At 45.9% G+C, this 15,710-nt stretch overlaps 1 protein-coding gene across 5 annotated transcripts in view; it reads left to right on the top strand.

Moving 5' to 3' along the window:
- Window positions 1-15,710, top strand: part of ATPSCKMT (ATP synthase c subunit lysine N-methyltransferase) — a 202,183-nt gene that overhangs the window by 4,493 nt on the left and 181,980 nt on the right. For 4 of the 5 annotated variants that reach the window (XR_009610655.3, XR_009610654.3, XR_009610653.3 and 1 more), the window contains exons 2-4: window positions 89-375; window positions 3,343-3,480; window positions 4,905-4,955. Coding sequence is in view for 2 of the 5 variants with exons in the window: in XM_060634358.3 (XP_060490341.1) it covers window positions 89-375; window positions 3,343-3,480; window positions 4,905-4,955 (476 nt within the window). In the remaining 3 variants the exon portion in view is untranslated. Of the gene's footprint in view, window positions 1-88; window positions 376-3,342; window positions 3,481-4,904; window positions 4,956-11,810; window positions 13,487-15,710 lie in introns of those variants that run through there. The other variant, XM_060634357.3, reaches the window with a different exon arrangement.

Below are 15,710 nucleotides of genomic sequence, written 5' to 3'. Positions count from 1 at the left end.
GTTTGTCAATAAGAACCACAGGAAAAAAAAATACCTTGGATTTCAGATTTGGTGTGACGTGTATATTTCCTGCTTGCTTTCCACCTAGGTACACCCCCAGAAATACTTGAAGAAAGTCAGGCAGGATGTAGCCTACCTACAGGTCTTGGAGCCAACGGTTTGAAGAAAAGCAGTTGGGGGTTCTTCCTTACTGGGATCGTTGGTGGGACCCTGGTGGCCGTGTATGCTGTGGCCACCCCGTTTCTAACACCGGCCCTCCGAAAAATTTGTTTGCCATTCGTACCCGCAACTACAAAGCAGATTGCCAACGTTGTGAAAATGTTGCATTGCAGAAGAGGGTCCCTGGTCGACATTGGCAGTGGCGACGGACGTGTTGTGAGTTCCGCTAAGGCATTTTAAGGTTTCAAACCCAAAGTTTTAAAATTTCTGCTTCACGTTTCTTGTGAGGCTTATGCAGAGCCCCGTTAAATCTCACGGTAATTAAGTCGTCATGTATTTTGTGTGTGTTTAATGATCAAACCTTCCAGCATGATTTGGAATTTATTTTTCTCAGATTTAATTTTTCTGAAAGGGAAAAGTGCTCTGTAGATCCGCCAGGTAAAAAGGAGCAATTAATTGGTAATTGCGAAATTGTCCAATAAAAAAACTTGGGTCAGTAGAGGTGGCATAATTAGAGGAAACATTGAGTCATAAAGTTTAACAGAGATGTTTGCTTCTGTATTTATTAATATTCTTACATGCATAATAATCTTAAGGGGTAATGTAGAGTTAAAATAGGAAAGAGCCAGCGCCATTAACCCTCATTTATCCAAAGATCAGACTTTGAGTGAGCTCAGCATACTGACTCCAGTTGAGAACCTATAAATAAAGATTCAGGGCCACTGACTGCCCGGTGGGTGTCCGAGAGCACATTTCTTCATGGGCCTGGTGGCATCATCCTTAGGCCTCCATCCAACCGTGAGCCAGAAAGTGAGGATAGCAGTAGTCAAGGCCTGCGTTCTGGAAACATTTATGTGGGGACCAAAAGGGGCACAGCACCTTTCACCACCCCTGCAGCATGGACCTTGTGATTTCGTCATAGTGACTCGAATAGCCAGGAGGAGGTTAGGAAGTGACTTGTTTAAGAAATCAAGAGATGTATATATTTTATTTTAGAGAGCATGAGTCGGGGAGAGAGGCAAAAGGAGAGAGAGAGAATCTTTAAATTTTGTTCTTAATGTTTTGTTTATTTTTGAGAGAAGAGAGAGGGATGGAACGTGAGCAGGGGAGGGGCAGAGAGAGAGGGAGACACAGAATCGGAAGCAGACCCCAGGCTCTGAGCTGTCAACAGAGAATCCCACGTTGGGCTCGAACTCACGACCCCTGAGATCACGACCTGAGCCAAAGTCAGATGCTTAACCGACTGAGCCACCCAGGTGCCCTGGGAGAGAGAGAATCTTAAGCAGGTTCCACACTCAGCACGGAGCCTGATGGGCTCGATCCCATGACTGCGGGATCATGACCTGAGCCGAAATCAAGAGTAGGATGCTGAACTGACTGAGCCACCCAGGAGCCCCGCAAGATGTACATATTAACCAGGAGGAAGTTTTAAAATCCAGATTTGAATGCTTTACACATCTGAATAGTATCTTTGTGGTTTCCTTTTCTTAAGGGGGTGACATTGTAGTTAACTAGGGAAATTACTGTAGGCGGACGGCTCCTTCAGGCAGGCTGCCTTGAAGAGTGGGCAAGACAAATGAGCAGAGGCCCCAGGCCCAGCCCACCGTCCTCACCTTACAGAGGCCGGTGGCATTCTATGGTTGACTTTGTTCTGAATCGTTCCGCTTCTCTTTTACCCGTTTTCAGTTTTGAGTGAGCAGTCTTTAAAGCCGAAGGAACTGTGTAAGTAATGGCAGGTTCTTCACGGACAGGATTGTGATTGCATATTACAACTAGTTCACAGAACATTCTCCCAGGCAGGTCCATCTTGCCCGCTGCTGTGCTGTCACTGATGGAGAGAGACACTGGGTTTTCAGCAACTGGTCAGGCCTCCCCAGGGGTCGGCCGATCCGGAAGTGCTTTATCCAAAGCAAACCTGACCGTTGCAATGCTCGCGGTGAAATCTTTGACAAGAACACAAAAACTGAGTTTAAATCAGTTAGCGTTGTCTTGTCTACAAAGCTGTAGAGCTTTAGAGTTGTCTTTAAATGATATTTTGAACAAAAGAGGTGCCTTTTTTATCGGACGTTTTGATTATAGACCATAAATGGGAGGTATTCATATCATTTGACCACGTAAGTTGATGTTTTTCTTTTTTTCAATTAAATTTTTAAAATTTATTTTTGAAATTCCAGTACAGTTAACATACAGTGTTTTATTACTTTCAGGTGTACAGTATATCAGTTCAGCATTTCTGTATGTTACTCAGTGCTCATCATGATCAGTGTGCTCTTAATCCTCCTTCCCTGTCACCCAGCCCCCCACCCACCTCCCCTCCGGTAACCATCGGTTTGTTCTCTAGAGTTAGGAGTGTGTTTTTTTGTCTCTTTTTTTTCATTTGTTTTGTTTCTTAAATTCTACATATGAGTCAAATCATGAGTGTTTGTCTTTCTCTCACTTATTTTATTTATTAGCATCATACTCTTCCAGATCCATCCATGTCATTGCAAATGGCAAGGTTGCATTCTTTTTTTATGACTAGTATTCCGTTATGCACATATATATATGCATATATATACATACACATATCTCTTTATTCGTTCATCTAGTGATGGACACCGGGCTGCTTCCATAATTTGGCTGTTGTAAATAACGTTGCAATCAACGTAGGGGTGCATATATCCCTTTGAATTAGTGTTTTCATCTTTGGGTAGATACCCAGTAGTGGAATTACTGGATCATATATATGGTCAATGTATTTTTAATTTTTTGAGGAATCTCCCATACTGTTTCCCACAGTGGCTGTGCCAGTTTGCAGTCTCACCAGAAGTGCACGGGGGTTCCTTTTTCTGCACATCCTCGCCGACGTCAGTGTTTCTTATGTTTCGGGATTTTAGCCATTCTGACAGGTGTGAGGTGATATCTCACTGTAGGTTTGATTGCACTTCTCTGATGATGAGTGATGTTGAGCATCGTTTCATGTGTCTCTTTGGCCATCTGTATGTGTTCTTGGGAGAAATGCCTGTTCGTATCTTCAGCCCATTTTTAATTGGAATGTTTCAGGTGTTTTGGTGTTGAGTATAGAAGTTCTTTATGTATTTTGGATACTAACCCCTTATCACATATATCATTTGTAGATACCTTCTCCCATTCCATAGGTTGATGTTTTTCTTATCTTGAATAAACACTGACTTCTTTCTGCAGGTGATAGCAGCTGCAAAGGAGGGATTCACCGCTGTCGGTTATGAATTAAACCCATGGCTCGTTTGGTACTCCAGATACCGTGCTTGGCGAGAAGGGGTGCAGGACTCTGCCAAATTTTATATTTCAGATTTGTGGAAGGTATGTAAGGCAGAGAATGGTCCTCGGAAATGCCAACCAAAACTTTATAATTCATAATTAGTATGACTAAAAAACATAAAAAGGGGACACCTGGGTGGCTCAGTTAAGTGTCTGACTTCGGCTCAGATCATGATCTCACGGCTCATGAGTTCGAGCCCCATGTCAGACTGCTCAGACAGCTCAGAGCCTAGAGCCTGCTTCGGATTCTGTGTCTCCCTCTCTCGGCCCCTCCCCTGCTTGTGCTCTTTCTCTACTTCAAAAATAAACATTAAAAAAATGTAAAATGTATTAAAGGAAAAATAGTTAAAATTTAAGTGCATGTTTCTGTATAATGAAACGTGAACACCTTTTAAATTGACAGGTTTACCTATCAACTCTTTTAGAGTAGAAGCTTAAGGTTTTAAACCTGGTAGGTCATGTGAATTCCAAGAATTTGCTCAATTAAAAAATTTCTCATTTCTATTTATCACAAAATGATGAAATTTTTTTTTTTTTTACTTCATTTGGAAATCTTATAAATTGTAGACATTAATTTGTTAACGTTCTTGGTAAACGGTGGACTTTTCTGTGTGTGTGCTTGTGTGTGTGCAGAGGTGTGTGTGCATCGCTGTGTATGTATGTGTGTGTGCAGGTGTGTTTTGCAAGAGGCAGAGATGAGTGCAAAAGAAAGAATCCACTATGTTTTCATGGTTCTTTCTGGTCTTCATAATGTATAAGAAACTTCCAAGTTTATTTGTACTCTAAAAAAATATACCCTGTAATTTTGCTTTAGGAAAGCTCCATAAAATGCTTTTTCTTAAATAAGAATTTCCCACTGTGATATTGTCATCAGTAGCTTATAAAAATTCATTGAGTTTTGCTTGCGTTGTTTTTTATACCATATATACGTAATGATCTCTCTATGGAGTAAATAAGACTTTTATTGGGCAATAAGAATTTTGACTGGCAAAGCACTTTTCCCCCCAGTTTTTCGACTAAAGACCATTTTATTTCAGTTTTTGGGTAGTATTTTCGAGAGGAGGCGGGGGACTAGAATTTTAAGGATGGCTCAGCACGAAAGGCAGGTGGTTCCCTGATCTCGCGAGTTCTCGCCGAGCCGGTTTGGTGTATGGTGGGGTAGCGTAGAGAGTGTGGACTGGGACATAGATGGCCACCGGCTGGTCACTGGATGAGTCACTGGCAAGTCTGACAGATGACCCCTGGGGGGCCCCGTGTGGAGTATCCCTGAAGATGGCAGGAGTGACTTACAGGGAGGTGTTTGGAAAACCGGAATGGGCTGAATTAAGAGACAGAAGCTCGAACGTGGGTTCTTCTCGTGAAATCTTAAAGGGAGCCACATCCCTTGTGAAAAGCTGTTTGATGAAACGGATCCTTGTGTTTGGCCTTTTAAAATTAACCTGTGCCTTGTTCCCCCTCTTCTTTAGGTTACTTTTTCGCAGTACACAAACGTGGTTGTTTTCGGTGTGCCTCAGATGGTGAGTACGCGTCCTCCTGTCCCTGGTTGGTTGGCTCTAGGTCCCGTGTGGCCCCTCCAGGTCCACCACACCGTGTCCTTGGCCGCCTGCCCCCGCGCCCACGGCGTCCTCCCAGGGATTCTGGGGCCACGTCGGATTTCAGTTCACTGGCTTGACAAAGTACTTCAGGGCCTTAAAACTTTAATCATAAAAGATTCAGTCATGTTAAAACTTTTCTTCAGATAAAATTCTCAATGATCTCCCTAAGCCCTAAAACTTCCAATCTGGAAACTGCTTTATGAGCTCTCGGTGTCTAATGTAGTTGGAGATTTTCGCGGTTGCTCACTCACCATCCAGCTGAAGTCACTTGGGAGAGTTAATGGCATGTTCCCTTTGAATTGATCGTTCCTCCGATTTTGCAATGAGGCCGTTTTCGGGGCGGGTGAGCGCTGGCTAGTTTCAGTTGACCTCGGCTGACTGATTTGTATCGAACTTTGATTACGTACTTTCAGAAGTGAAAATACCCTGGCATCTGTGCTGAAAATGGTTCTAAATTTAGCCTTTGGAAAGATGACCAGGATGGGATGCTTTTATTGTAATTGTTGGTTTACGGACCATAGAAAGAAATCCCTTTTCATCTTTCAAGGTCTATAATTGTAGCCATAATAATCTTGGCAAAATTGGATGTTTGCTAAAATGCCACTATGCAACTGATATGTATGGTTTTTAATTTAAAAAAAAAAAGGATATTTACTTTTTGGTTGTTTTGTTTTCTTATTCACACTTTAATTTTGGTCGAAGGTGGTTTAGTGCTTGAGAAATTTATTCTTACTATCAGGATGTTGGGTACAATGCCACATTTATTTTTAAGTTGATTTAGAAGTGCTTTTGTTACATATTTTTGAAAGGAACAGTATTCTATATGTTTGGAAATCTCAGTAAGCCTAAATTTAAGGTGAAACTGGGGTGTTTACACTTTTGTTATAGAAATCAAAAGAGGGGGGCGCCTGGGTGGCTCAGTTGGTTGAACGTCCAACTCTTGGTTTCGGCTCAGGTCAGGATCCCGGGGTCATGGGTTTGAGCCCTGTATTGGGCTCTGTGCTGCCAGTGTGGGGCCTGCTTGGGATTCTCTCTCTCTCTCTCTCTCTCTCTCTCTGTCTCTGTCTCTGTCTCTGTCTTCTTCTCTCTGTCTCCCTCTCTGCCCTTCTCGTGTTCTTTCTCTCTCTCCCTCCCTCTCTCTCTCTCTCCCTCTCTCTCTCTCTCTCTCTCTCTCTCAAAATAAACAAACTTAAAAAAAGGAAATTAAAAGGGGCATGAGTTTAAGTCATTTAAGAAACTGGGACCGTAGCATTGCTATGGAACTTGATGGTTATTTACTACTTATGAAGTTTGGGCATTCCTTTGGATTAATTAGCATCTTGGAGCAAATAGATTTCATTTGAATTCCATGCTTTATGAAAATAGAAAATTAATATTTATTGAGATTTCCATGCCATTCTGGGAGGCCGGCCGATCCTGGCCTGAGTGTGGGCTCGTGAGGCCCCAGTGGGGGGCAGCAGTGGCCTTTGGTGGGCACGTCACCCCGTAACCTGTGGGCTCCAACTCCTTGTGCGTCTTACCGTGTTTGAGTATGGTCGGTTTTTGGAGCTGTTCACCTAGCAGAAATAAGAGTCCTCTATTTGTTTTTTTGGTGAATGTTTTTGCAATTGTCCATTTTTCTGTACGCAGAGAAACCTTAAGTAAGGAACTTGTGACATTTCACTGTTCCCAAGAAAAAGTGGGGCAGGTGAAGTACACAAAGCATCCGTGTTCCCTGGAATGAGCGAGAGGGGTTCAGCCAGCATGCAGTTTTCCATGCAGGTGTATTGTTCACGGGACCCACAGGGGATCGTTCATGTATGCAAGGCCCCGCTCGTAACCCTCATTGAGCTTCACCTACGTGGAGCAGGGAAGGGGAGGGACGGTGCTGGCTGGGGATTCAGGAGGCCAGCTCTGCTCTCCAGAGTCGTGGGAGCCCCGATCGGGTCGTCTTTAGTGAAATGCACTTCCCTTGTCTGAGCACTGGTCGGCAGTCCAGTCATGGCATCGTGGCTCAGCAAAGCCAGCGGAGCATGAATGTTCCTGTGGCAGCTGAGGCCCACACAGGCCCGGAGAGAGCTAGGGGAGTACGCAGGGAACGTGAGAGGTGGAAATCTGGTGTTCTAGAACTCGTCCACCCCGCTTCTCATACCGCACTGACTGTTGAGCTTTTGTGGCTCAAAACTCATTTCAACAGGTGTGTCTGTAACCCCCCCCCCAGGAGTGAGGAATCTCGTTCAGATCTGGTAAATCCAGTGCTAGCATGGTAAACACCCACGTGTAACTTGAGCTTATGTTCTTTTCAAAATGTGACAAGATCAGTCCTGCCCTTGTTTAAAACGCGCCCAGGACGTCTTGCTGCTTTAAAGCAGTGAAGATAAGGCCTGAATGCTCCACGTGGCCTGAGGCCTGGCGTGGAGCGGCCCCTGCTTCCTTCAGCTCTGTGCTTGCCATCCCCCTGCCCTTCTCCCGGCCCCTGGACTCCACTGTGTGAGCCGTGTTCTTCCCTCTGACCTAAGTCCCCCCAGCTCTGGGCCTAGTTGGCGAGCTGCTGACCACTCACAGGTCGGGTGTCCTTTCCTCCAGGAAGTCATCCCTGATTGCCCAACGAGACGGACCCCAGTGCCCCTGTTTTCCGTCTGCACAGTGCCTGTTCCCTCTCTGTAGTGAGATCGTATTTACTCATGTGATGGTTTCGGCACGTTTGCTGTGTGGACCGCACTGTGAGCTCAAGAGTGAGGGCCGGCCCGTCTTTGCTCCCAGACCCCCAGCGCAGCGGCACCAGCACAAAGTAATGACTCAGATACTCATTAAATGAATGAACGAGTATGGTAGAAACATATTCGTTAATGACACTTCCTAGTGGGCTGTTAAATTTCATAACTTTCAAAGACTGACTAATTTAATTTTAGTTACAGATCCTGTTGTGAATTGATGAACGAAAATGTTATCGTGTCCTGATAAAGATAAATGATTCACAACGGAATCCTTTATCCTTCGTCCATCCATTCAACAATTATTTATTCGGTGCCCCTAAGTGCCAGGTTCTGTTCTAATCACTTGGGTACTTTAGTGCGTGAGAAAGAGAAACATCCTTGCCCCGAGTTGCCTAGACACTAGTGAGGAGAGCAGCTCTTACCTGGGGTACCCATGTAAGATGTGTCATTCAGTAGCAGGAGGTAAGTGCCGTGGGGCAGACTAAAGCAGGAGAGGGAGGGGAGGAGACAGTGCCCCTGAAGAGGACGTGTGGAGGTAAGGGGGAACGTGCCAGGCAGAGCCATTGTGGAGGCGCCCAGGGGTGTTGTGCCTGTGGGGTTCCAGCAGCAGCAGGTGGGGGGTGGCAGGAGCAGGGAGAGGTGACGTCAGAGGGGAAATGGGGGCCGTGCTGTTGGAATGCAGATGCCGTGGTGGGTTTGGGCAGAGGAGCAGAGGACCTGCCTGGGTTGCAGAGGATCTCAGGCTGCTGTGTGGACGCCGGGTGCGGGTGGAAGCCGGGAGACGGGTTCTGAGCTCTTGCAGGCATCCAGACGGTAGGTGTGCTAGGCTCGTGTCCGGGCAGCAGCAGTCAAGTTCCGGAGGCATCGTGGAGATGTCAGCAGGATGAGCCGGCACATCCGGTGTGGGGCGTGCGAGAAAGAGGGACCAAGGGCACCTCGAGGGCTTTGGCCGGACTAACTGGAAGTTTGCAGTTGTGACTGAGCTGGGAAAGGTGCAGGCTGTGCGGACCGAGGAGGAGGGCCGGGGGTTCCTCGGGCAGGTGAAGCCCGAGATGTGTGTGGAGGTGTGAGGTTGGCAGTGGTGGGTGGAGGGGGTCTGTGACTCAGGAAGGGGAGGGGGCTGGAGATTGCGCATCAGTCCCCGAGGGAGCTGAAGCCCGGGAGCGGCCGAGGTCACCCGGGAGGAGGCAGAGCGGGTCGGGTCCGGAGTTCTGGCCTCTGACAAATGAGGGCACCCAGCCAAGGACCCGAGAGGAGGTGTTGGGTAGGAGGAAAGCCCTGGGGGGGTGGCGGTTACCCTAGGAGCCCGGTGAAGCCAGTGTTTTGGGGAGGAGGGAGACGTCAAGGGGCTCAAGAGCTGCTCATGGGTATGGCTAAGTTGTCCTATGTCTTAGAGCTGGTTTCAACTTAGGCTTAAAGTTTTGAAGATGTAATTAGAATATGACGAGTTCGTGTCACTTTGAAACCTATAATTGTATGAATAATTTTGAATTCCATTAGACAGACATGACACATCACTGCCTCTCTTTGTGCGTGATATCAAGACCCGGGCTCATTGCATATTTATGTGTAATTTAGCCAGTTAATTTCTTGTGATTGAAATAGCTCCTTTCATTTGTGGGTTTATCTTGACTTAGCATATGACAGTCATTGGGAAATAAAGGAAACTGTAAAAGAGAAAAGAATCATGGTAACATGAATAAGTTTACAATTATTCTTTTTATGAATAAAATTACCATAAGAAATCTCTGATACTTTGGAAACATACATATTGTCTCATTCTTCGCCTATTTAATGTTTCGCTCAAGGAACAAAACTTTCTTTCTTTCTTTCTTTCTTTCTTTCTTTCCTTCTTTCTTTCTTTTCTTTCTTTCTTTCTTTCTTTCTTTTTTTTTTTTTTTTTAAAGAAATCTTTCACTGGCTGTTAAAAGAGTAGAAATATCCCATCCTTAATGGCATTTACTTTTGGTTATATTGGTATGAATTGTAATGAAGAATTAGAATTTTGGCTCTCTGTAGCCTTAGGCCATGTAGAGGACTTTCCCCAAGCCGCTTTTTAAAGGTATAGATCAGGAGTAAAGTTTTTCTAGAAGCACTGTCGATTTGTTTGTAGTTTTGAAGGGATTCGTTTTGCTCAGGTCTTGGTTTTGAGACAGCATTTCCCATTTAGAGGAACCAGGAATGTTTGAGAGGTGGTTGATCTGAGGGCTGAGTTGGGGACCAATAACAAAAGCCTGGGGTGTTTTGTTGATCCCAAGTCTAAGGAAGTGTTCAGAATATTTGTTGGGGGCACATCCAAAGGAGAGAGGAGCCAACTTGAGGAAGCTCCTGGTGGCCAGACGGGGGCAGTCTGAGCATCAGAAGAAACAAGGGTGAGAGTGGATTACAACCCATTGAACGAGATAGGAATCTAGGAGCTGTTACTTATGGCAATAGGTAGATAGGTAGAAAAGAAGGGAGAGTTCTTCCTTATGGTAGAATGCTGACTGTCTGCCTGGAAGGAATGACGGAATTAGCAAATGGCCACTCTGCAACCGTATAGGGAAAACTGACTCAGGCGGGTCATCAAGAATGCTGCATCTCGTGAGGGACAGTTCGATGAGCGGCAGGATATTTACATCGTCTCAAGCTAAGTCTGACAAATTACTCATTATGAAGGAAAATTAGTAACCCCACTATGGAGATGCCAGGTGGTGACCATCAGTCTCAAAGCAGAAAGTCCTCACAGGTGCCTGACTGTGGGGCCCTGAGAAGCTCACCGCCCCTCTTGTGGGGCATCGCCAAAGATGCACGTGCTGAGTCGTCACGAGCACACATCAGATGATCCAGGGTGCGGGCCACTGGGGAAATAACTGGCCTGTATTCCTAACGCTGTCATGAGACAAAGGAAGGTCACAGAACTGCTCCACATTGAAGTAGACTAGGGAAACATTCTAGCTGAATGCAATATGACATCGTAAGGAAAAACATCATAAAGGACGTTATTGGGACTTGAGGCAAAATTGGAATGCGATTGGAATTACTATTATTGGAATACAATCTTCAATATCCTGAATTTGATAACTGAGCTGGGCTTATGTCTTAGGAAGCACTGAGGCATCAAGGAACAAAGGGGCATGTGTGTGCAACCTATTCCCAAATGGTTTAGGAAAAATAATTCATAGAGGAAGAGGGCAGATTGGAGAGAACAAATATGACAGAGTATTAAGAATTGGTGAAGCTGGGTAAAGAAGTACGGGAGTCCTTTGTTTTCTTCTTGCAACTGTTCTCTAAATTTGAGATGACTTCAGAATAACGAATGAAGAAAGTGGAAAAAATACTTTTAGGAGGTAAAGCTGGTAGGATCTGAAGATAAATTTTTAAGCGATTGTTAATTTGCCGTTGTGATTACCATGACAGTGTTTTCAGCAGGTAGATTGGTAATAAAAGGATACAAAAATGATAAAAAGATTTTACTTTTTAGAAGATATGTTGATTGTCAACAAATTATCAGTGTATTATAGATACATTTTTGAAGAATGGTGAAATATTTCATTATATTTCAAGTTGGTAGAGTCTGTTTTTTCATGGTCTAATTTAATAATACCGTATCTCACTGAATCTAGAGGCTGTCAATTTTAAGATGCCCCTTTGCTATTGAGAAAGAAAAAAATACTGCCAATTGTAAATCTAAGATTATGTCCATTGTAAGGTGTATCCTGATTTCAGAGATGTTAAAATGTGTGGGTAAATGTGTGAAATAGTTGAGACAGGGTGGATTGAGATGCTAGGTGGGAAAATAAAGCTGCTTCTCATTTTGATGACTGCCACATCATGGTTTTAGTTAGAAAATGGGAAATCTGTCATCTCTGCTAAAAATGGCTTATTTTATGATTGATAGAAGATGTTCTTGTAACCGTTGCTAATGTGACTTTCGTGATTTAATGGATCGTTTGATAATGTGTTTATGCCCCGGAGTGATCTTTTCTACAGCTACTAATTCCTGCACAGGTATTTTCAGGCCCTCAAATCCAAACGAGCATTTGGGAGTCTCTTCCTCCGACTCCCTGCTTACTGAAATAATGACTGTCGTTCTGCACAGATGCCACAGTTGGAGGAGAAACTCGAGCTTGAACTGAAGGATGACGCCAGAGTCATCGCTTGCCGGTTCCCTTTCCCTCGCTGGACCCCAGACCATGTCACCGGGGAGGGGGTAGACACCGTGTGGGCCTACGACCTGAGCACGCTGCGAGGCAGGAGGCCCTGAAGATGTTTCCAGCCGGTCATTCAAGTGTAGACTTTATGGAGAGTGGTTTCCCAAGTGATGGTGGTCTTCGGTTTTATAGAGATCTACAGCTGTGTCGTCAGCAAAGAGTCTGTTTTTCTTCACTATGGAATGAAAATCTATTACTTTCCTTAACTTTTGGAAAACAAACAGAAGTTAAGAACAGCGGGTAGATTTAAAGTCCCTTTTCGTGGCATATTCAAAAAAGTGGTCTTCCTTCCCATGCGCTCTGATGTATGAAAATATGACCAAGGGATGGTCAACGTTGATGGGTGGGAGAGATGTGAACAGCTCTTCACGCTACAAAAAGTATGATTTAATGCCAGAGATGAACAGAAACACTTTTTAAAGAGGCTGTGCAGTAGGAAATGTTTGCAGTTTCATCTAACTTTATTCATACATAAGATTTGTCTTTCTTTTTTTCTGTACTTCATGGCAACGTTTTCTAAAGGACTCAGGCGCTCCTATTTTATAACATTGATTAGGAATAATTTGTTGTGAGGCCAGCGCTTTACTGTATTTTCTTGGATCTGAGGTGTCTATACGTGTGCGTGTAAACGTGTGGATAGACACACACATTTGACCGTTTCTGAAGTTGTGACGTACCTTCCGGCCGATGGTGTTTTGTGTCTACGATCGGCAGCATTGCACGTCACGACGTAGCTGTAGCCACCACGGATGGAATGTCAGATGTGATGCGAGGTGCTCAGAGGAGATGCAGGACGTTCTGGAGTCATAGGTAATAACATAAGCCATCATGAGCTTGGGCGCAGCCAGACCTGGGATCACATCCCTGCTCGGCCACCAGCCTTGCCCCAGTGGCTTGACCTCCTGGAGCCTCGCTTTCCCGAGTGTCCCCAGCCTCTGTTGGGATAATGATACACCGAACAGGGGACTCTTTTTTTGTAAAACTCACGACGCAAATGGTTGTATCATTTTAGATACTAAAGAAGTCACAGATTATTTCTGCTAGTCGCATCTTTATTTTATGAAAGTAGCCATGCATTTAATATTCTCGTTTAGGAGAAGAGACCTGACTGATTTAGATAAAGACAAGTTACGGAAAACCTTTGAATGTGAATAGATAGGCTTCATGTATCTGAAACGTTAATCTATTAAATGGTGGCTCTAATAATCCCTGTGTATCACAGAAAAGGATTGAGCTCCCGATCGTACACCTGTAACCTAAATACCAAACTGTGTCTTCATGGAGGTTTGATAAAATGAGATGGTTGGTATTTTTAACTAAACTCACGAAAATACGATCGGCTTGAGAATTTTCATTTAAATGAAAAGCAACTGGGGACCCGTTCATTCATTCGGCGAATACTTGTTGTCTGCTGTGTAATAGGCCTGTGCGATTCAATGGTGAGCAGACATGAAGGACCCCTAATCTTATGGAAACGTGTATTCCGGAAGACAGAGACAAATACGGGCGTGGATGTAAGTGTGTGTGTGAAGCTCTCTGAAAGAGGTAAACAGTGTGACAGTCACGGGCACTTGGCAGATTTTTGGCTGCCACTGTCCATCCCTTCCCAGTAGCCCCCGATTTCTTTCCGAAGAGCGAATTCCCTACGACGGCGTGCAGTTTGGTGTCTGTTCCTGCCTGTCACCCCAGCCAGCTCTGTAAGTGGGCGAGGCACGCCTGGAGAGGGACCCATCGTGGCTCCTGGCCAGGCAGGTGTGACGGGCAGAGGTAGGGTTTTGTGGAACCTTGGGTGTGTTCAGTAATTTTCTAGACATGCTCCTGGCAGACTTGTGGAGGCATCAGGCTGTCTGCAAAGGCATATATAACTTGCCTTTTTGAGGTTTCTGGTTTAGTTTCCCAAAGATTCAACGGCCCCTGGTGTTGCAACCTCAGAATAAAATGGACCATTTCACGGAAGTGTTGGCATTCATGGAGTTTGTAAGCTCTCTAATGGATTGATTGATTGATTTTTAAAAAATATTTATTCTTTTTTTGAGAGAGAGCGAGTGAGCACACAAGCAGGGGAGGGGCAGAGAGAGGGAGACAGAGAATCTGCAGCGGGCTCCAAGCTGTCAGCACAGAGCCCGACGCGGGACTTGAACTCCCGAACCACAAGATCATGACCTGAGCCGAAGTCTGACGCTTAACAGACTGAGCCACCCAGGCGCCCCTAATGGATTTTTTTAAATTTTGCATTTGAATAACCTGGAAGTGAACTATAAGAATTTTCTTACAGGGGTTATTGTGGCTTCTCTGACTGGCTGGTTTGAGTTTTTATTGGTTCCCGGATTCAGGGTCTGAAATTTGCGCACAACACAAGGCAGGGAGTGAGACCTGTTACGTTTGATGTCGAAAGTAGGATTCACAGACGTCTGACCGATTGAAATCAGGGATGAGTGCTAGCTTGAGAAAATTTAAAGTTAAAACAACAACAACCAAACAAGAATAGAAATAGAGCTTAGGGGTGACGTAGCCTAACGAGCCATTGGGACCGACCTGGAGGTTCCATTGACACACGGTCAGGGACTTGAGCCCATTCCCGTTTGAGAGCATCTTTCTCCCAAAGCATGGCCCCAGAGCTACAACCCTTGCCTTTCCCAGCCCTGCCAGACGGGCTCCGTCAGACCCTCAGCCAGTTCCGGCGTTCAGACCCCCTGAAATGAGCTTAGCTCCACCAAGAGTATGGGAAACCGAGTTTGAAAGACCGAGACCCTTCTAGAAGCACCGTGTCCACCGTTGCTGAGAGATGGTGTACACCATGACAGGTTACAGCCAGACAGAAAAAACGAAGGTTCCTGACATTTAAACCACGCGGCAGGATGCTATGCCTCTGCCAGAGTACTTTCCCTGATGGCCAAAGGCATAAAAGAAATAGCTGTTCTCAAACGCAGGATTCCTCTGAGCTTGCGCTGTAACCTGTATTTCCTAGATCATCTGGAGTCCCCTGGGCCGCGGGGGAGCGTTTCTCACCTGGCCCGGGGAACCGAAGTCTGCGCGTCTCTGACCCGGGCCACCTGTCGGGGAGCAGAGGATGCCGGCAGGCCGGCCGAAGGGACGCAGACACCGCTCGCTGGGATCCCCCAGCCGTCTCTCCTCTTTCTTGGGAACAGAGCCCCCCCCAGCGCTTTGGGCATCAGGGTGGGCGGTGGGCAGTGGGCCACGGGCAGGTGATTCAGCTCCGGCCAGCGAGGCGTGAAGGGGCATCTGCTGGGAGCTTAGGGAAAGGTTTCTTTGCTAACGGAAGGCGCTTGAGGCGAGCGTGGCCTTCCGGGCCTCGGACGGGCTGTATGGAGCCCTGACACCTGCAGTTCTGACGGCTGTGTTACAGCCACCAGGGGAAAGTGAAGTTGAAAGCGGGGGCGCTGAGGCCGGCCGAGCAGAGAGATGGACAGACTCCTGGTGTTTGACTGCTGACTTGCCGAGCTTACCTGGAGCCTCCGACTGCAGGATGTCTTTTTTTTGTTTAATTTTTTTTTTTTTTGACGTTTATTTATTCTTGAGAGAGGGGGAAAGAGAGCACAAGCAGAGGAGGGGCAGAGAGAGAGAGGGAGACACAGAATTGGAAGCAGGCTCCAGGCTCTGAGCTGTCAGCACAGAGCCCGCCCCCCACCCCCCCCGCCCCGACTTCAGGACGTCTTAAGGGAAGTGACAAACCCACGTTGCTTCTGTCCTGCGGGGGTGGCAGTATTTGGGCTGTGTGGCCATCTGGTGGGGACAGGAGGGTGTGAGGCTGAACGGGGGTGAGGAGG

Source organism: Panthera onca, chromosome A1 (genome assembly GCF_046562875.1).
Source record: "Panthera onca isolate mPanOnc1 chromosome A1, mPanOnc1 haplotype 2, whole genome shotgun sequence".
NCBI classification, from domain to species: domain Eukaryota; kingdom Metazoa; phylum Chordata; class Mammalia; order Carnivora; family Felidae; genus Panthera; species Panthera onca.
The sequence above is the reverse complement of the archived record's forward strand: the minus strand, read 5'-3'. Positions and strand labels throughout refer to the sequence as shown.